Source organism: Grammomys surdaster, unplaced genomic scaffold, assembly GCF_004785775.1.
Source record: "Grammomys surdaster isolate TR1022 unplaced genomic scaffold, NIH_TR_1.0 67, whole genome shotgun sequence".
Lineage (NCBI taxonomy): Eukaryota > Metazoa > Chordata > Mammalia > Rodentia > Muridae > Grammomys > Grammomys surdaster.
Window position 1 is genome coordinate 8,749,726 of NW_021604569.1, and position 22,557 is coordinate 8,772,282.

The window sequence follows — 22,557 nt, forward strand, 5'->3', positions numbered from 1 at the left end:
TGTGTGTGTGTGTGTGTGTGTGTGTGTGTGTGTGTGTGTGTGTGTGTTGGGGAAGGGAGGGAGGGAGAGAGGGAGGGAGGGAGGGAGGAAGGGAGGGAGGGAGGGAGAGAGAGAGAGAGAGAGAGAGACTGAACAGAGGAGAGGCAGCAACCACTTGACACTGTGGTGTGCATGTGCAGGTCAGAGGACAGCCTCCAGCATCAGCTTTGATCCTCACTCTTCATCCACCTTGTTAATATAGGGTCTCCAGTTTTTTCACTACCTATCCTAGACTAGTGACTCTGGGCCAGCAAGTTTCTGTTTCTCATTTCCAAAGGTGCCCAGCCACCCAGTTGTATCTCTCATGTAAGTAGTTTATGTCATACAATTGAAAAAGAAAAATAGCTCAGTGGTTCTTCTACCTCTACATCTCTTATCCACTATGAAGGAATTTCCACTTATAATGGGAGGGTTTTTATATGAACCAAAGTGACCCACCCATACCTACTCCTTATACTTTCTGCCCTGAAATTCTTTGGGAGAGTCTTTTTTACTAATTCTTTTTTGGGGTTGGGATTCTTCAGTTTTGAGCAACTGAATATTCACATGCCCCATTTTATAGCCAAAATAACAACAGAATGTTTACACTAGGCACAGTAGCTTGAGAGATCTTTGTAAGAATTCCAAGCCCCCATAACATTCAGAATTATGTACATGTATTTGTTTTTCATAGCAGACTGTCAGTGTTATCATTTTCTCAAAGGAGATCATGACCTGTGAAGATTAAGAACTTCCATCTTACCAACCTGATTGTGTACACCTTTAATCCCAGTATTTGAGAGGTGGAGACAGGTAAATCTGTGCAAGTTCATGACTTGCCAGTCCTACTAAGTAAGTTCCAGGTCAGTCAGGGTTATATAGTGAGATCTTGTCTCAAAACAAAACAAGATACAAAAACAAAAAAAATGAGTGGTTGTACAGAACTAGATCTACACAAAACAAATGCAGATCACTTATCAGCATTCTAGCTTCGTGTTTCTGGAGAACTTGAGTCCAGAAATGGCTAACTGCAAAAGAATGCAGCATGGGGGGGGCCATGTGGTGCTGCAGAAGGCCTACCCGATGTAATCGTTGTGGGGGTGAGACAGGCTTTCTGGTCTCTGGGGGGGACCCTGAGGCAAGGCGTCTCTGAGAAAAAATGGCTTATCAAAAAAGGAATAAACCTGTGGAAGTAAGAGTCCAAAAATACTGCTTAAAGTTACTCTCATGATGTTCTTTGGTGGTTGGACATACGGCGAATGTGGCTGCTTCTCAGTCTAGAGTCAGAAAAAGAACCAGAGAGTTTCTTTGATCTTTCCTTGTCATTCCTGTTCTCTGTCTGAGAAACCTTCTCTGGGTGGTGTGCACCATGGAAATGTCACAAATTGTAATTTTCATTTAAGAAAGACAGAAATGATGGAACATTAAACAATTTTGAATATGTGTGCCTACATATTTCACATAGTTGGATTAGACTGGCCACTTGGTCAAGAATCGTAAGGTTAGCCAGCATTTTAGCTGTTTAGAGATTTTTAAATGTCAAATTTATTAAGGTACAGCTTATATGTGCTCCATTTCTCCTTTTAGTGCACATGTTATGAGTTTTGGGAAATGAACAGAGTGGGAGCGGCAGGTGATTTTAGTAAAAAGCTAGCAGGTGCTGACTCAAGAAGTGGTTATTTGGTCCTTCCATGTATTCTGTTATTTTTTCCCAACTTATGTAATCACCTGACTTTGTCCTTTCTAATCCATACTCAAGTAGAATGTTCTGTGTAAACTACCACCCTGTCGGATAAGGATGTGAGCCAGACGCTTCACATGATTGACTGATTGCATGACTTTAGCTCTGTCTGAAATCTATAAAACTCGAGGAGTGTACCTTTTGGTCATGTTTAAGTGGGTTTTGTTTACCATCTATGCATGTTATTTTTACATTTTATAGTTAAATAATATTCAGTAGCCTTTTAATTTCCTAGAATTTCTATTCAAATTTTGAGAGTTCAGTAAAGTATAGGAATAGGTTTTCCTTCATGTTTACCTTTCTACGTTCTAGGACCTTGCTTGCCATCTGTAAAGTGTTGCTTTTTATTTAATATTGGTTTTGTCATCCTGGTTTTCTGCCAGTTCCTTTATCATCATCTCTTCTGTAGTTTATAAGGTTTGAAGTACACAGGGATATTACATTTTTACATCTCTTCAATAGTTTGAAATTGCTCATATTTTTAATAAGATGGCAGTATAAGAGAGTGTGAAATACAGGTAAAATATCAGTAGGAGGAAACAAAGTAGTCTAAATTGATTAACATGTGAAAACTGAATTAAGCAGTTTACAGGGGGTTATTTATTTATTTATTTCATGTATGTGAGTACACTGTTGCTATCTTCAGACACACCAGAAGAGGGTATCGGATCCCATTACAGATGATTCTGAGCCACCATGTGGTTGCTGAGAATTGACCTCAGGACCTCTGGAAGAGCAATCGGTGCTCTTAACCACTGAGCCATCTCTCCAGCCCCCTACAGTGGGTTTTTAAATAAAAAAATTTTACAGTAGTTTGACTTAGAAAATTTTAAGATCCACTTTGGTTTTAACTGGGAAGATAATAGAACTATCTCAGCTAAGTTTTATTATCTATATCCCATTTTAAAGCTTCTTTCTGAGTCACAATGAATACAAGATTGAGCGAAAGGACTCAAAAGGATTGAGCGAATTTCAAAGTTCAGAGCGAATTTTATAAAACAAGAAACACGGATATGTCAAAGGGTACCTGTAACTAGACTAAATATTGGAAATAGGTGGATGCAGGCCATTGAATGGAGATTATTTACAGACAGGCTCAGTTACGACCATTGTCTTTCTGGTACATAGCCCTAAAGCCCTTGGAAGATTGCAATGTATTCTCTTATTTCAGGACAGCATGAAATACCATTTCAAAGGTGTTTTTTTTTTTTTTTTTTTTTTGTCTTTTATTTTCTCCTAAGCCAAAGGTTAATTTTTGCCTTATTTATTTGCAGTGGTAAGGATCAAACCACAGTCTTAATGCAAGTCAGTTGTCTCTTCTCATGTAATTCAGCCATATCTCTGCTCAGTGTTTTTCATTTAAGAAGTTTGATAGATAGATAGTTTTTCATTTAATAGTAAAAACCAACCTAGAGAATTGCAGCAGCAGCAGTGAGACGGCCTACCACAGCTACCAGCAGCCTGAGGAGTCTCTTTCCCCTTTAGGGACCTCCACTAAGGTAAAGCCAGATCCTTGCTTGTGCTGCAGAAAAAAAAGTTTCAGGAACAACCAGAATGAAACAAAGTTAATTATTTTATTAGTTATTTGACAGACTCTTATGGTTAAAGGATAGTACAATAATACCAAGATACAGGTATGGGTTTCTGGAGAAAGAGTTGCGCTTAAGTATCTTTATCATGGTAATATGTGTAATCCTGTGGCTTCTAAATTATCTACCTTCCTTCATTTTCTTTCTTTCACTCATTCCTCACCGGTTTCACACATGTATAAAATGTATTCTGGTTATTCCCACTCCTTTCAGAACCCCAGCATACCTGTCCCACTCCCACATTCGTGGTGTTTGGTTTTAGTTTGTGACCAATTTAGTTTAGCCAGAACCATCTGTGTGACTATTAGATTGGGACTGTCCATTGGAATGTGGTACAGTCACCATTTAGGTATACAACTGAAGGCATGACTGTGTTTCTGAGTAGCACACAGCTTAGCAGAGAAGATTAGACCTACCCCTCATCCCCTCATTCATCCATATCTGGCTGTTAATGAGTTCACTTGTGTGCAGACTGAATGCAGTCATTTCCAGTTGTTTGTAGTGTGTGTGTAAATTAGCTGGATGTTGCCCAGTAGTTGGCATTTGGAAGCCCTTCTCTCTGTCTTCCAGCTCTTACATTCTTTATGCCATATCCTCCTCTGCATTGTTCCCGAACCTTGGAAGAAATGGTGTAATGTCTTGTTTAGGATCAAGCACACAGCCATCCTTTATTTTCAGGATCCTATATAGCCATACATTTGTAATTGTAGAAATTACTTAATCCCCACCCAGGGTTTCTACTCTGCCTTAGATCATTTAATTCCTGGGTAAAAAACACACACAACCTTTATATTTACAGTAAGGCTTAAACAGTACAAGAGCTGGGTAACTGCCTACCCTCTATGCTGTTAGAATCTACTTTCCTATCGATAACCCCGAGTTATTATCACTTACTAGTGTTTCATCTGCGCTGCTCTTAACTCCACTTACCCAGCCCTCAGATAGGAAAGGAAGAAGTCAAAATATCACTATTTGCAGATGATATGATAGTATACTTAAGTGACCCAAAACTTCCACCAGAGAACTCCTAAACCTGATAAACAACTTCAGCAAAGTGGCTGGTTATAAAATCAACTCAAACAAATCAGTAGCCTTCCTCTACATGAAAGATAAACAGACTAAAAAAGAAATTAGGGAAATGACACCCTTCACAATAGTTGCAAATAATATAAAATACCTTGGTGTGAATCTAACCAAGCAAGTGAAAGATCTGTATGACAAGAACTTCAAGTCCCTGAAGAAATAAATCGAAGAAGATCTCAGAAGATGAAAAGATCTCCCATGCTCATGGATTGGGAGGATTAATACAATAAAAATGGCCATCTTGACTCCTAACCCATGGTGGCTTCTCCTTCCTCCTCCCGTACCTTCTTCCTTTCCTCATTCTTCTCCTCCAACCCCAAGCCCAGGGAACCTAAACCCCACTGTGTCTCTTCTGCCCAGCTATTGGCGTCTTTATTTACCAATCAGAAATACTTGGGTGCAAGGTCTGTGTGCAGACTCTTTCATCTCTGGAACAACCAGGTCCTGGAGGCCCGTACTTACTGTTATAATAGATAACAAGAAAAAAAACCTCAACATGTTACCTACCACAGTCCATTGGAAAGAGGTTTCTCTAAGTGGTAATTGCTTCCATATACTTAGAAGTTGGTTCCATGTTAATGACAGTTTAGCCCTCGAGGCCTCTGTGGGTTTTTGAGTAGTTGTATAATACCAGGTATGAATCCCCTGCTGTAGATGGGCCTGAGGTATAATCAGAGAGCAGTTGTTACCCTGTAACAGCCATGCTGCTCTTGCACAAATAAACATATTTTGGCCTGGCAGATTAATATCATAGAGTTCATAGAGTTAACAGGTAAGACTGTTGCTGTGTTTTCTTCCTCAGCAGCCTTTGCCCAGCACATTCAGCACAGTGAAAGCTAGCTGGCATGGAGGAAGCTCAGTTCCAGTTCATGCCACCAAGACCTATGGTGTCGTCAGTCGTAAGACCTTACCATCCAGTTCTGGAGGGCAACCATTTCTGAAGAAATAGCAAGAATTTTTATTGTTTAGGAGTTTTCTGTGGTCTCTCTGGCCAGTTAATCATAAGGGAGGTGACCCATTGTCTTAGGCAGTGTTCTATTGCTGTGAACAGACACAGTGGCCAAGGCAACTCTTATAAGGAAACATTTAATTGGGGCTGGCTTACAGTTTCAGAGGTTCAATCCATTGTTGTCATCGTGGGAGCATGGCTGCATGCAGGCAGACATGGTGCTGGAGAAGGAGGTTAAAATTCTTTGGGCTTTTGAAACCTCAAAGCCCAGTGGCACACTTCCTCCAATAAGGCCACATCTACTCCAGTAAGGTCACACCTAATATTTCCCAGTTAGTGTCTTTCTCTGATAACTAAGACATTCAACTATATGAGCCTCTGGGATCATTATTATCCACACCACCACACCCACACCTTGCATTAAGTTACATTTATTAACAAATGTAACTTCCAACATGGTTTAAAAATTAATCAAAGCTTAAAATTTAAGTATAAACAATGAATTGGCATATATACTTGGCTTAAAAGACTTCCTTTTGTGAATGAAATTAAGGTGGTTTTGTGAAGTTTATTGTTTAGTTTTTAGAAGGAGGAGTGCTAATTAGCAAAAGTCAAGGTTAAAAACAATTTGACCCTAAGTAAGCACAGTTCATCTATTGATTTTAGTATCCTTGTTTAAAATATGTTTAGGAAAATATACATTAGCTCTGCGTGTTTTGACTATCAGTTGATGTTCCTTTATTGATTCCATCAGCAGGAAAAACAAAATAGAGCCCAGGGCAGGCAGCTTCTCCTGACCTACGAATTGTTCATTTTCATCCTGCCTCACTATCCATATACTGATTATTGTGTTTTTTTAACAAAAGAGAACTAAAGTTCAGAATAATTTGCCTAGGGAAAGAATCCAGATGTAAGCTTGATAGGTTGTCAAGACTCTGAAGACCTGATTCTTTAGTATCCTCTAATAATATTAAAGGATCTCTTTATTTCTGAGCACACTATGGGATATACTCTGAGCTTATCAACACGTAGCCACAAAAGCTACACATTGTTGTGACAAGCATCACTCGCAGCTTTTTACCTGCACTTCCTTGGTGATAAAGCAGCTTCTCCTCTCTGCTATCCCCATACATAGTAGACATAGAAGTGGTGATGGATCGATAGCCACCTAGATTTCCTTAGTTTGTAACCCAGAAGTTAGTCCCAGATTAGCCTGAGCCTATACTCTTAGCCATTGTCTGTGTCACAGAACAACACCATTTGCCTTCAAGTGTTTGAAGGAGGCTTGAAGATACTTGAATATGTGACCTTGTGTTTATTTCTCCATCTGTCAGTGAGGAGAACCATAGACTATGCTCTTCTTTTGAAACTAAAACCATTCTTTTAAGGGCTTCCAGAAATGTATTTAACAAATATTTATTCAATAGTAACTATGCAGTAGACCTTCATCTAAGGTGTTGAGGTACATTCATGGAACTACATTCATGTGAGCCAGGATGAGGCAGGCAGGCAGGCTGTTGTGGTTTGAATGAGGTTTTCTCCATATTCTCAGGCATTTAAATGCTTGATCCCCAGTTGGTGATGTTATTTAGAGAGGCTTAAGAAGTGTGGCCTTGCTGGAGGAAGTTCACTGGGGTGGGCTTTGAGGCTTTTTCTTCTGCCATCCGCCATTCTTTCTATGCTTGCAGTTCTGAGCTGTTCCTGCTGCCTTGTCAGCCTATTACCATTCTTCTTCCCAGCATGATCCCTCTGGAACTGTAAGCCAAGGAAACTCTTGTATAGGTTGCTGAGGTCATGGTGTTTTTTCTCAGCAACCAGTACACAGGCTGGCTGACTGACATCCTGTCATTACTGTCTTGGCCCAGATATACCTTCAGCAGTCAACATCAGTTTAAGTTTTTGTTTTTTCTATTCTTTCGGTTTATCTATATAATGTGCAACATCATTTACTCATTGTTTTTACTCTCTCTCTCTCTCTCTCTCTGTTCTGTGTGTGTGTGTGTGTGTGTGTGTGTGTGTGTGTGTGTGTGTGAAATAGCCACTATTTTATTTTACTTATTGGGAAGCAGACATAAAGTTAGCAACTTATACAAAGAGTGTTCAATTTTATAAAGCTTTCCAGACTTTTTGTGTAATGGAAAATGGGCAAAGTAAGTGCAAGTGACTGTCATATTTCTGCTTTAAGTTCTCCTTAACTTGTCAGAGCTATGGGAATCAACAAACGGGCAAATAGCAAAGCAGTTTTAAACATCCGGTTTTGTGTAGAGATGTTTGCACAAAGAGGCATATTGGCATAACGGCGATGGAGGCTAGGTCAGAAGCTGCTTGCAGAGATGTAGGAACACTTTTTAAAAGCTTGCAGCTAGTCTTTATTATGCAAAGGCCTCTCACCAGAGTGAGTGATGTGCTCACTAAACTTGATTGTTCATCTTCAAATCTAGTTATGCATCTTTGTTGTAATAAAACAATGAGACTAATGTTATATAAACCAATGAAGTAAGCTTAAAAGTTATTACTATAAAGCTACGGTGAATGTTTTGGAAAGACGGGTAAAGGTAAATTGCAAATACAACTTGCTGGTGCAAGTAGGGAGCGAGCATGTAGCCACAGCAGATTCTGTGTCTAGCATGTGTGAGTCCTGGGTTCCGTCTTCAGAACCAGCCAGTCAGACAGTAGTTCAGTGTTAGTGAGACAGCTGTGAAAGGCAGAAAATTTTGTAAATTTAGAGTGTTTCCTTTGCATGCAGACCATTTTTGGGTGTTTTAGTTCTTGGTCCATACTGTATCTTAGGATAATACCTTAGTGAGCAAATGTGTTTATTTGTAAAAAGCTAAATGTGTCTAAAATGTTACTATTTATACCTAAGCTTAGTTTTTTTTCAATTAGCTATCTAACTGCCTAGGTAGAATGTTTTAGATGTAGTTAAGAAAACCGCTGAGGGCTGGAGAGATGGCTCAGTGGCACTGACCGCTCTTTCAGAGGTCCTGAGTTCAATTCCCAGCAACCACATGGTGACTCACAACCATCTGCACTGGGGTCTGATGCCCTCTTTTGGTGTGTCTGAAGACAGCAATGATGAGTACATAAAATAAATAAATCTTTTAAAAAATAGAAGAAAGAAAGAGAACAGCTGATACATTGGGGAAATACTGAGCAGGTTGATATTAGAAAGGTGACTTTAGAGCCGAGACTCAGTATGTGAGTGTTGTGGGACGACTCAGAGACAGGCATTTTAAGTTTTAAAGAACAAACTATGCAAAACCCAGAGATAGGAGAGAACGGAGAACATAAGAACAGTGGTATTTACAGTACTTCTGGAGCATTAAAAATGTAAATGATGTAGGTGCACTATATAGGGTTTGTGTCTGCTAGTTCAGGCATAATCTCTCAAGAGAGGCCATTTTGACAAAACTAAGAAAATAACAGAAAACACCAAAGATAGGAGGTCCTGAGCCTTATAGCAGTCTAGATAGGAGAAAAATAGGTAGTGACTATATTCTATTACCTTTTGATTTTTGGTTTTGTGAGACAGGATTTCACTATGTATCTGAACCTTGCCTGGAATTTGAGATCCTCCTGCTCCAGCATCCTTAATGCTGACAGTAGAGGAATGTGTTATCACATCTCGCTTTTGTGTGGTGTGAGTTGTGTATGTATGTTGTGTGCTGCTGTATGTGTATACATAGGCCAGAGGTTGATGTCAGTTGCCTTCCTCATTTATTTTCTATTCTACCCCCCCCACCTCCCCTGTGATGCTTAGCCCAAGGAATGGCACTATTTGGAGGTGTGGCCTTGTTGGGATAGGTGTGTCACTATGGGTTTGGGATCTGCACAAGTACTTGGTGATTGGTTCATACAGCTGGAAACCGCTGATCTGAGAGTAGAAGATGAAGAAAGGATACACTAGGGTTAAATGCAGAGATGTAAACAAGAGACACACGGTACACAACACAGAGCTCATGTCTCTTCAGTACAAGTATGGTACAAGAGCCTTACAAATCATCTCTTTTACTTAGGATCAGGTTCGGGGATTTTGTAATGTTGCAACCAGAAACAGTGAATCTGGAGAGCTAGTCTGCCAGTGTGATGGTAGTCAGGCACCTGGGTTTCTCTGTCCCATTGCATTGTCATCTAGAGCATATGTCCTTATTGTCCCAGATGGACACGAGTGAACTGTAGTTATATTGCTAATCCAGATGACAGGCAGGATGGGAGGAAGATGGACAGTGCTCCCTGTTCTTTCATAAAACACCTGCCAGTTCATTTCACATTTATTGTTTTGACCTGAACTTTGGCATAAGTAGCTGCAAGGTAGGCTGGGAAATATAGTTCTACTCTGGATGACAGTGTGCCCAGTAAAAAGTTTGAATTATAAAGGGAGAGGAAAGAATGATATTGAACTTGACAGCTAGTGGTCTTCCATGCCATACCAGTGCTGTATTTGGTTGATGCTGTAATGGAAAAATACACTGTATCAGTTAGAGTTCCTATTGTTGCAATGAAATGCCATGACCAAAGGGAACTTGGGAGGAAAGGATTTATTTCACTTATACTTCTGAATCACAGTTATCAGATTTCATCCTTGAAAAAAGTTGGGGAAGGAACCTGGAGACAGGAGCTGATGGCGAGGCCATGGAACAAGCTGCTTACTGAGTTGTTCCACTTAGCGTGTTCACCCTGGTAGGCAATTAGCCTAGGGGTGGTACCACCTACAATGGACTAGGCCCTTCCCCATCAATCATTAAGAAAATGTCCTCCAGGCCTGCCTACAGCCAGGTCTTATTGAGGCAGGAGTCTTTTGTTCGTGGTGGTCTTTTGTTGTTTATGTATTTGTTTTGTTTGAGACAGGGTTTCTCTGTGTACCTTTGGCTGTCCTGGAACTCCCTCTATAGACCAGGCTAACCTTGAACTCAGAAATTAGCCTGCCTCTGCCTCCTGAGCACAGGGATTATAAAGATACGCGCCACCGCTGCCTAGCCTCATTTTCTTAAGGCTTGCTTCTCTTAGATGACTTTCGATTATGTCAAGTCGACATAAAAAAGGAGGAGGAGGAAGAAGAGTGGAGGAGAAGGAGGAAGAGTAGAAGAAAGAGAGGGAGAAAGAAAGAGAAAGGGAGGGAGAGAGGGAGGGAGAGAGGGAAAAAGAAAAAGGGAAAAAATCACTGAGGGGTAGAAATTGGATTGTAGGGTGGTACAGAGGCCAGTACAGGCCAGAGATGACAAGGCTGAGAGGCCTGACTGAGCGGCTGGCTGTGTCGTTTGGTAAGGACAGGAACGGTAAAGCTGTGGTTTGAAGCCAGCTGTGTAGGAAAAAGAGTGGAGGGAACTCACTTAGAGTGAGCTCTGTAGGAAGGAAGCAGAAGAAAAGCAAAAGATAGTGTTTTGGAAATCAAAGCAAAGTATGATTTCAGGATTTAGGGAATAATCAGATGTGTTAAGCAATACCAGACAGTATGTATTTTGGGTTATTGATAAGATGTAACAGCTAAGATGTCATTGATGTCATTCATGTTAAGAGCAGGCTATGCTGTGACAGAGGAGAGAACTTGACTTCAGAAAGGAAGTAGAGGTACTTATGGAGACAGACAGAGAGGGTGACTGAGTGGTGGACAAAGTGCAGTCCTAGGGACGGACTGTGGGGCCTGAGGTGGCAGGAAGTCAGCGGCTTTTACTTGTTCTGCCAACTAGGACTGAGTTCATTTCGGTGGCTAAGAGCATTCATGAACTTGAAGGTTAATAAGTACAAGTAAGCAAAGTACAGTATTTATCAGATTTTCCACAATGAAAAAATCTCATTTATGTATGTGTTTTGGATGGGTTTTTTGTTTTTGTTTTTTTGTTTTTGTTTTGTGTTTTGTTTTGTTTTGTTTTGTTTTTGCTCTAGAAAATAACCCAGATTCTGGCTGAGATGAAAACACAATATATAAAAGTACCTAGCACAGAACTTGCTACATAAACACTGTTTATAAGTGCTTAATGAGTAAAGCTGTGTTCTTTGAATGCTTTCTGTGCATAGGAAACAAACTGATTTACTTTCTGCAGCGTTCATTTTTTTTCTCAGGCAAACTTGCTTTTGTGAAAGAGGGGGAGGGAAGGAAGAGAGAGAGACAGAGACAAGCGGGTGGTGCACATTGCAGTCCTCATCCCCTTGTGAGCTGTAGCAAGGCAAATGGTGCTACCTTGCTGTGGGCATTTTGGCACTCACTCTAGAAATGGCACAAGTATGCTGTCCAGACTGGTTACATTTCCGCCAATGGGAACAGTATGTCCATGACTGAGTGCTGAGTTTGGCTTTTCTTCTAACAAAAAACTAAGTTGTGAACAGAGTTGGTAAGGTGTAGATCATGGCAGACAGCTTTAAAAAGATCTCCTTTTTATTTCTGCAGAAGAACTACACTGACATCCTAGAGAGCAAATGTTCTTAAAACCGCTTCGTGTCATAGATTGCTAGCTACTTTCTTTCACTCACTTGCAAGAGAAAGCTAGGTGTTAACCAGTTCTCTTTTACCAGAAAGAAGAGAATATGGGCTGGCCTTTCTTGAACATTGCCTCCACAAACCTGGAGGGTCCTCTTGGGGTTTGCCCCACTTGGTTTGTGGAGATGGTCCTACCATCTGTTTAGCTGTAGTGGAAATCTTGTTAGAACCATGAATTCTTTTCTTGTCTGCAGAAAAAAGAACAGAGTGATTAGTAGATGGAAAATGAAGTAGGAGGAGGAGGCCATGCCTGCTCCTAAAAAAGAAGGCTGTTTTGTAGAGATAAAGGAGAGAGCAGGCACAGAGAATCGTCCAGGCTAAACATGACGGGCAGACTAAACCGGACAGTGAGAGGATGAAGAGAGCAAGAATAGAACTGCTGACTAAGAGAGGCGTCCAGGGGCAGGAGGCTGAGAGAAGAAAATGGCCTAGTTGTGTGGGGACCAGGCTGACCGTGGAACAAGGAAGCCCAGCCCCTGGGTTTTAGGATAGGGGCTGGCTGGGGGGGTTGGGGGGGTGGGCGGGGGAGTGTTAGGAGGAGCCACAGGCACTGTGTGAGACTCCTGGTTTTGATACCTAACATTCCAGCCTTTTGTTGATGATAAAGAGCAAAGTAACATCTTCTGTAACTCCTTCCACAGGCTGAGGGGACTCGCCTCAGATTTCTTTGAGACCTAACAGGACTGATAGCTCAAAGCTGGTTCACACTCTCTGCCAACTCCAGTGACTCACTCTGAGTCACAGTTAGGCTGAATCTGGCAGCTCGTTGGGTGCCCTTTGTTGTCTCCTAACGCAAACTGTTGTGTCTCAGTGTGTTTTCTTGAGGAAGCTGAGAAGGAACATGGAAGACTAAATTCTGTGAAGTGCTGTATCCTAAGTTCTATAGACATACCTACCTTCTATAAATGTCAAGGAGCCATGACTGTTCTTTTATATGGTTACTGTCAGTGATGCCTATCTGTCTTAATGAAATTGATACCGATTCTGCTGAGAAATTTAGATTTCAAGGATCTAAAAATTAAAAATGTCTTTATGACCGGGTATGTGCATTGTAACCAGCTGCTGCTAAGCAGTTTCCAATATTGACACCACCATCCAGCCGTGGCTTGCTGAACTTAACTTAGCTCTGTTGGGCTGCTTAGTGGGCTCCCCTGGGGGAAGGTGTGGACATTCATGAACAGGGCACTTTTGTTATATATAGGTTGATTTAAATGATAGAAATCTCTACTTAGTCCTTAATAATAAGTTAAAACATGCAATAAACTTTAGACAAAAGTATTCTGGCTTCTTGTAATCAAGTAGTTGGTAGATTCATCTACTTTTGAGTGTATATGCGCGCGCGCGTTTTAAGTTTAGGGTGAATATAAGTCATGAAGCATAAGTCACAAGGCTCCACTGGAGGTTTCCAACAGTGCAGTCACCTCAAGGACTCTTGGCAGTTCCTCTCTGTTCATTACTCTGTGAATTCCTTCTTCCTTGTCCTTTCTTAGTTCTCAGAATCTTTACCTTATAAACAGATACCTCAGTGGGATCTTTACTCCTTTAAAAGTCAGGTCTGTAAAGACAGGTAGGTGTCACCAACCATCATATGAAGAGCTGTGGTTCCTTGGCATCTGTGGAGGGAGGGTGACTCTGTATTAACCTAGGACACGAGGCTTCACTGGAGTTGTGAATGACCGTGCCCCAGTGTTAATACTTCTTAAAAGTGAATTTGCCATGTATCCAATTTCCTTAAGGCTTTTTCATCTTCTTTGGTTTGATTCCCCTCCCCTCTTGCCACATCCCTCTGCCACTCTTCCTACTTGCATAAGCCTTTGCACCCCTGGTCTCCTCCACGAATTCTGCTGCTCTCTCCCACAGTCTCCCATTTCCCTAGCTTCATACACTAACTTGGAAAGAATTTGTCTTACATTTTGTTTGTTTTGCTTTTTGGCTTTTGAGACAGGGTTTTATTATGTAGCCTAGACTGTCCTTGACCTCACAGTCCTCCTGCCTGCTGAACACTGGGACTAGAGCAGTGCATTACTGTAACCAGGATCATTTTTTGAAGTTTAATTACTGAAAAGTATGTAGAAAACACTTATCTCTAAATATTTTGCTTCACAAACTTATGGTGTATGGATCAGAGATGATTTATCGTGAACATCTCTGATTTTGAAGGTTTCTTTTTTTCCTGGGAAAATTGTAAGTCAATGAGATTGTTTTGTTTTTTTTAATTCATCATTATAAAAGGTAAAAAAAAATTTCTTTAGTGTACTTTCTTGAAAAAATAGCTAAAGTTAAATGTAGACCCCAGAATTCTTTATTTGAATGTTGGTATATCAAAGTATTCCTTAGCATATAGAATTAAGAAGTGATTCAAATTCTGTTATCTTTTTGGCATTGTTTTTTAAATTGCATTTCAATGGGTATCAGCTAAAAATATAAATTATAATTTTTAAAGATACCTAACTTATTTATACATTGAATTTATGTTTTGTTGTTATGCTTCCAAGTTTAACATAAATATTTGAAAATGTTATACATAAAATCGTTGATTGTAAATTTTTTTCCTTTTGAGCATTATATTTTGTCTTTGACCAGGGGTGTGTGTGTGTGTGTGTGTGTGTGTGTGTGTGTGTGTGTGTGTGTATTGATGCCGTTGAGGCCAGAAGAGAGAGAGTATTGGGAACCCTAGAAATTGAGTTACAGGCAGTTGCGAACCACTTGGTATGGGTTCTGAGAACCAAACGTCCTGTGGAAGAGCAGGACATGCTTCTGACCAGTTGCTAAGCCATCTCTCCAGTCTGATTACATGGAATTTTCACTGTTCCTTACATCGAGTTATTTACATCTTTTTACATCAGAATATTAAGTATTGAAAAATATACCCCAATATTTGTTGTACTGAAGTGTAACTATTTCGTAGTGTGGTTCTATTGTATTTAGAAATTTAAAGAAAATGAAATTATATCGATGTAAACTGTAGTGAGAGAGAAGTTCACATGATGCTTCTGAGGGAGAGAAGAATGTGGCCAGTGACAGGCACATGGAGGTTTCCATCTGCTCAACTGTGAATCTGTAGTCTATAGATTATGTATAGATACGTATAATGTTTCACAATTAAAATTTTAAGGTGGAATTGGAAAACAAGCCTGTCTCACCGTGTGTGGGAAAATTGCTTTTACATATTCCATGTTTTAAAAAACACATCCAGAGCCTTAGTTAAGTAAGACTGTTTCTGAGGGTATCAGTCTCACCTGACATGAATGTAACAACTGGATTCTCAGCCAAGTTCTTGTCATGAGAAGTGAAAGTAACTGCAAGGAAATGACTCGCTTTTACAAAATAGATGGAGAATAGCTAGCTTTCTAACCTAAGTACAATGTGTCCAAGAAAATAGCCTAACCTCCTCACTGCTGGAAGTCACTGTGGCACAGAAGCATTCTCTTACTCACCAGCTGATTTTATAGCTGGCTGAGAAAGGATTCTAAACACCCTGGTACGTAAAGGGACAAAAAGTTCCATCTTTGTCATCTTGTCTTATTTTTGTAATGGTGTGACACTTAAATTGGGACTTTTTCTTCTTCATTGGTGGTGGTGGTGGTGGTGGTGGTGGTGGTGATATGTGTATGTGTGTGTGTGTCCAGCCGGTGGTATGTGTATGTGTGTGTGTGTCCAGCCTTTTTTTGTTTCATGAATGGGAATAGCTACCTAAGCCTATGCAGCACTTAGGAGGAAAACTGACAGTCCCATCACACTGAGAAGGAGGTCAGAATGAGTGATAGGATTATCAGTGGGAAGCTGTGGAGAGGAGCACTTTGTATTTCTTACTTAGTGTTTACAGCAAGTAAGAGAGAGTATTTATCTACAAATGTTTTGTAGAAAGATCTGTGAACAAGAATTGTGTAATGAGTTTGTCTGTCAAACACAGAGATGTTGGCCTTACAAGGCCTAGATCACAAGAGGTGAGCCCATCAGGTCCTTTCTTTCCTAATCAAAAATGACCTCACATTAACAGATAACAGGTTGTGTTCACAGAGTAACCACTGGCTGGCTTACTTGTTGTAGTGTTATACTATGATGGAACTAAAGAGCCATTTGAGGGCTTATTCAATTAAAGCAAAATAACAAAAGTATCACAAATGTACTGTGATCTTTTTAAAGCTTTCATTCTTGCTGTAAGATGAAAGATTTCTTACTCTGCTTTGAACAGTGGCAAAAACATGGGTCTTTCCTATAAATGTCATTGTTTCTGTACTTAAAGGACAAGTTCAAGACTAGGACACTCTGCTCACATACCTTGGGTGCTAGAGAGGAGGTCGGGTTGGCTTCCCCAGCTCCAGCCTTCACACTCCTTCCTTCTCAGGGCATTTCTTAGAACGAGGATGTTTAATTTTCCAGTGCAAGTTTTTATAAAATGACACCCTACAGTTAAACATTTGAGGAAGGAACTGTGCTTGTGCATACCTAGAATTGTGACTGAGCCTGTGCCAGTTGCTTCTGAAGGGTTATCTTAAAACTAAATGGAGGCCTATGACAAAAACAAGTGTATGTTGCTTTTTGCCTCCTGTGGTAGGAGAAATAATGTATAATTAATATATATTAGTCTCTAGAATTGAATTAGAGTATAATGCACCTGAAATACGTAGAGTTGAAGTTTGTGTACCTCATTTGATATTTTGATTAAAGTTGGAAATGGCTTCTTAAGGTAATTTAAGATTTAGATATTCATACCAGTCAGACCAATGTTTGTGTACTGGGATTCCACTGTAGTTAAATATGCCACTGAGCTCCTCTCTGTGCAAGGGAAACTGCCCACGTACACTTGTTGGAACTTACATTTGAGAGACCAAAACTCAGGGTTAGGAACCATGGAAGTGACCATGGGATTGATTTGCTTTAACTTATAAAGCTATTCAGTTGACATCTCTAATGTTATATTTTCTTTCAGATTCAACCCTATGAAAAGATAAAGGCCAGAGGCTTGCCTGATAACATATCTTCTGTGTTGAACAAATTGGTAGTAGTGAAACTCAATGGTGGTTTGGGAACCAGCATGGGCTGCAAAGGCCCTAAAAGTCTGATTGGTGTAAGAAATGAGAATACCTTTTTGGATCTAACTGTTCAGCAAATTGAAGTGAGTACCATTTAACCTTTCACATAAGATACTAAAGTAGGTTTAGTTTTTACATTATAAAATGCTAATCAACAGGATTGCAATTTTGTTTCTTTATTAGTGTGTGGGGTTGGGAAACTGTAAGGGCATATTCTTAGGATAGAAAAGCTTGATTTTAAATAGCATGTGTGGTTGCTGAAAGCTCTGGATCTGTTCAAATTCTCCCTTGATCTGCCCTCTGTCATTACTTTCTTTCTACTAGCAGCCTTTGTGACACAGGAGTTTTCTGGCTTAATCTCTTTTGTGAATCTGTGAGGGACGTCTCATCCCCCATCTGGTTGATGTAGTGGATGCTAAGAACTATTCTTGGCTTCCTTCTCTGACAAACTTATTAATTGTAGACCTCATGGGACAGAGGACCTATCTTATGCATCTCTTCTTCCCTTGCCTAGTGTGGTGTTGGCAGCCACAGTCATAAGAGCGGCAGTGGCAGCTGACACGAATGCAGCATTTACTGTGCACAGGTATCTAAGTGCCTTCCCCACATGACTACTCAGTTGTTCTCTCAGTAGTTTACAAGCGCTGCTATCCCCGGCTTCTGGAGGAGGATGGGCTCTAAGCGCAAGGCTTCTAGTTCATAAAGTAGAGCCAAAACTTAAACCTAAGAGTCGGGTTTCTCAGGCGGTTCCTTCCTTCCTTCCTTCCTTCCTTCCTTCCTTCCTTCCTTCCTTCCTTCCTGTGTTGCCTTAGCTCCTTTGAAAGACTGAGAAGAGTGAAGTGCGACTGAGGAGTCTGGAATCCATCCTGAGAACAGGAAACCATGACTTTGTAACTTCGTAGTCTCATCTCCATGAAGCTTGGAGACAAGAGCAAATGTGTAGCCAGCACTTGTCTACCTTCAGGCCATGAGTACTGTTGACTACACATACAGCTCCAGTAGGGATTGCCTTGAGCAAGCAAAATTGGGCTTCAGCTGAGTTAGCCATGAAATGAAGAGAGTGGCTCTCATTCAGAGAGTCCTGGTTTATTGAGTGAGTAATGAAGAATTGCTTCGCTACACATCCAGCTCATGCCCAGCACTTACTTATGTAAAATGTATGTACATATGTGTGTATATAGATACAGAGAGCACTAGAGGTCAGGTTTTAAACATTTTTGTGATTAACCCTTAAAGAGAAATTTTTACACTTTAAGTCAGAGAATGTGAGTCTAGATGATCTGACTGTCATTCTCTTCTTTAGCATTTGAACAAAACCTATAATACAGATGTTCCTCTCGTTTTAATGAATTCTTTTAACACGGATGAAGATACCAAAAAAATACTCCAGAAGTACAATCATTGTCGTGTGAAAATCTACACCTTCAATCAAAGCAGGTACCAGAAATAAAAATGATTAGCTGGTGGGATTGTGGCTCCTCGGAGTTCTCCTCATTGGTGCAAACAAGATGCCTCATTGCAGCCAAAGGTCAAGTCCTGCAAGAATGGATGTCTTTAAAGCTAAATAGAGGTTGATAAATAGGTGATGGTTATAAACTTTGGTTCTATAATTTCTAATTCTTCAGAGAACCTGCCTGAGATCTTAATCTGTGTCCCAAATATTTCAGGAGAGTTTATAAAGTCTTTGCATATTAAGGTCTCCAGTTAGGTGGATGACTTCCTGCAAACCACAGTACTGAAAACCTTTCCTATGGGAGGAAGGTTCTTCACCCTGAATAGACAGATCTGTGGAAATTACATAAGTTTTGGAGAAAAACAACTGCTCTAGGGGTGGAGGGGAGCAGAGTAAGTAGAAAGGAATTCGGGTGACTTGGGGAACAGGCGTTTTATTTAGGGTTAGACAGCAGCCTACAGAAACGTTTTGGAAATGGTTGGAAATGGTATGTCTAAAGTTAGATCATTAGTTTGTTGCTTTTTTAAAATTTCTTTTCCCCTCTCCCCCTTTCTTTTAACATAATGTTTGTTGCCTGACTCCTAGAAGGCTGTCTGTGCAAGTATGAGCTCTTTCCTGCTTTCCTTTACCGTCTGTCAACTCTTACCCATGTGCAGACACTTGCATGCAAAGTGGAGGGAAGTGTCCCGAATGCATCTGTCTAAGAGTGGGACGGTCTCCTCAGGTAGATTCTCAGGCATGAGAAATGTCCTGTCCAGATAAGTTTAAAAACGTGGATTTACCAAGTCCTTCCTCTTAGTTATAAAAAACAATCTTAAAAATATGAAGTGTGAATCCAGGCAATGGTGGCACACACCTTTAATCCCAGCACACGTTGGGGGCAGAGGCAGGTGGATTGCTGAGTGTGAGGCCAGCCTGGTCTACAGAGTGAGTTCCAGGACAGCCAGAACTACACAGAGAAACCCTGTCTCGGAAAAAAAAAAAAAAAAAAAAGACAGGTGTTTTTTTTATAATAATAATGACAATCTCTGAAATTAGAGGAATGTCTTATTTAATATTTTAAAAATATTTTTTGTTTTTAGTTATGTGTATCTGTTTATATCTGTGTGTAGGTATGTGTACATTAGTGCAGGAGCCCAAGGAAGGTAGAAAAGGGTGTCAAATGCCCTGAAGCTGGGTTTACAGGAGCTGGTGAGCCATTTGATATAGGTACTGGACATTGAACAGTAAATGCTCCTAAATAATTATCCATCTCTCCAGCCTTTATTTAATTTTAGTGTATTTTTTTCCTTGAAGGATTTGGATATGCTACAGAACCAGTGTGATAATGTTCTTGTTTTGTTTTTAAAGGTACCCGAGGATTAATAAGGAATCTCTACTTCCTATAGCAAAGGATGTATCTTATTCAGGGGAAAATACTGAAGCTTGGTATCCTCCAGGGCATGGAGATATCTATGCTAGTTTCTACAATTCTGGCTTGCTCGACACTTTTATAGAAGAAGGCAAAGAGTATATTTTTGTGTCTAACATAGATAACCTGGGTGCCACAGTGGATCTTTATATTCTTAATCATCTAATGAACCCACCCAATGGGAAACGCTGTGAATTTGTCATGGAAGTCACAAATAAAACACGAGCAGATGTAAAGGTAAATGCTGAAGATTCAGTGTGGGGACTCATGTCTTCACAGTTGATAAACTACATAGCTAAAATCCTTTGTCTAGTTTGTAAGTTTCCATTTTATGTATAACATATCATTTACCTAACATTTTAAGAGAGTGTGATACTATTCTGTGTGTTAAGTTTTAAGATAAAAACTTATCATAAAGTTTGTATGTATGTATCATAAACTCAGAATTAATAATAGTATAAATCTGTGTCAGTAATTTAAATTGGAAACAGTTTTCATGTGTTTTTATGGAACAAATCTGAAATATGTGGAAACACAACAAATTTGTTCACACCAGTAGTACTCTTCTGGTTTGACATGTAAGTATGTTATTATGTTATCCCTTTAATGGAAATCTAGTTCTATAAAATGTGTGTATCTATGATATGTATTCTTTGACACCTCACTATCTTGGTAATTGTGCAAAAATACTGCAGTTGTTTTAGTACAAATGTAGATTGAACATGGCATATTTGGTGGTAATATTTGGCCTTTGATAAAATAACACACGAGATTGTACTGTTTACCTGTAGCTGATGCACACCAAAACAATTCCCTACTCTGAACTTTATCCCTCCTCCCCCACACTGGTGTGATCTCGTGGAGTAAAAACTTTTCTAGCCTCAGTCGCTTCTGATCCTCTCATTTGTCTCCCTTCCCCTTCATCCTGGACCGCATCTGGATAGGACGAAGTTGTTTGTGATGGGCAATGGTTTGGGGATAAGAAGAATGTTTATAGCTGACCTTAGGAAGAGGAGGAGAACTCAATTGTACTACCAGGGCTTTAATTATAGACAGGACCATGAGAGTTTATGATAAAGTAACAATCTGAATCATGAATGTGTCACTTTGTATATTAAATTATATAGTTAATGTCCTCTATGAGTCTATGTAAGTCATAATCAGTGTGGTATGGCTGATTACAAATGATTTTCTGTTTTTCTAGGGTGGGACACTCACTCAGTATGAAGGCAAACTGAGACTGGTGGAAATTGCTCAGGTGCCCAAAGCACATGTTGATGAGTTCAAGTCTGTGTCAAAATTTAAAATATTTAACACAAACAACCTATGGATTTCTCTTGGAGCAGTTAAAAGACTGCAGGAACAGAATGCCATTGACATGGAAATCATTGTGAATCCAAAGGTACGACAATCACACACAGTCCAGTGGGCAGACTGACCCCTGCCTACTCCTGGGGCTTGGCTGTTCCATCAGTCACACCTTTATCTAGTCAGGCTCTCCAAGCCTTGACTCTTGTCCTCCAGAGTCTGCATTCATCTCAGTGATGTGCTGCTGATTTGACCCTGGGCTGAAAAGGACCACCTTCATTTTAGTAACTGTTTTTATACGTAAATGCCATTTAACTGTAGGCATCCTGCATAAGTTTTTCTAACTCCTAGCTCTTTAGTGAAAAATGGACATGTTGCTAACTCAAGAAAACTTTAAAAATAAAACAACCACATACTTAAAGCAATATAAGTGCTTAGGATTCTCTGAGACCATTTCTGAAGTACTGGTGTAATAGGTACGTACAGCCTGTGCTTGCTGGGTGGTATCTATCTCTGATTCCAGCAGTTAGAAGGTGGAGGTAAGGTAGTTCAAGATTGTCCTCAGTGCAGAATGAGTCTGAGGCAAGATTGCATCTCAGGCCCCAAACCCTTTGTTCCCAACTCTTCCCTGATTTCCTTTCTTCTTTTTTACAGACATTGGATGGAGGACTGAATGTTATTCAGTTAGAAACTGCTGTTGGTGCTGCAATTAAAAGTTTCGAGAATTCTTTAGGTATTAATGTTCCAAGGAGTCGTTTTCTGCCTGTGAAAACTACATCAGATCTCTTACTTGTGATGTCCAACCTCTATAGCCTTAATGCAGGATCGTTGACCATGAGTGAAAAGCGTGAATTTCCTACGGTACCCTTGGTTAAATTAGGCAGTTCTTTTACCAAGGTAGGTAATTGGAAAGATACTTGGAGAATTATTTTCCACTACTGACTTTGTATCCCTCTATCTGTGGTCTAGCTTGAAGGAACTGATTGGAGTCTCTGCAGTTGGTCTAGAGTAGAAAAGAATACTTAATTTGTTATCTTGTCTCTTCTAAGACTGTTTTCACTAGTCAGAAAAGGTTAATTCTACTTTAATAAATATTTTTTGTGCTTCTACCATCTCTTAGTTTCTAGATAAGGAAATTTAGCAGCAAACTGCAATCCCTAGCTTCATAAAATTAACATTCTAGAGGGAGAAGCTAAGAAGCCAATTCATCAAATACATAGTATGTCAAGTAGTGAAAGCTACAGAGAAACAAAGCAAGGACAGAGTTGGAGATGTGGTGGAGGGATGGCATCACAGACCCTGGCTGGCCACAGAGCCTTAGGAAGAAGCTGGGCTGCTGTGTATTATTAGGGAATAAAGCTTAGAACTAGATTTAGAAAACCCCACCCTAGTACAGCAGGGCAAGTTGGTGGCTAGCCTCAGTGCTCCTGCTAGGCCATTCGAGTCTAGTCTAGTCCTGGATGTTTAATGTCATTTGGTCTGGAGTGCAAATGA

General features: G+C 40.1%; 1 protein-coding gene across 3 annotated transcripts in view; it reads left to right on the forward strand.

The window, feature by feature from the left end:
- Ugp2 (UDP-glucose pyrophosphorylase 2) overlaps window positions 1-22,557 on the forward strand; it is a 54,843-nt gene that overhangs the window by 25,796 nt on the left and 6,490 nt on the right. For all 3 annotated transcript variants that reach the window (XM_028777245.1, XM_028777242.1, XM_028777250.1), the window contains exons 4-8: window positions 16,789-16,974; window positions 18,195-18,328; window positions 19,695-19,992; window positions 20,960-21,157; window positions 21,718-21,960. In XM_028777245.1, coding sequence (XP_028633078.1) covers window positions 16,789-16,974; window positions 18,195-18,328; window positions 19,695-19,992; window positions 20,960-21,157; window positions 21,718-21,960 — 1,059 coding nt within the window. The remainder of the gene's footprint in view (window positions 1-16,788; window positions 16,975-18,194; window positions 18,329-19,694; window positions 19,993-20,959; window positions 21,158-21,717; window positions 21,961-22,557) is intronic.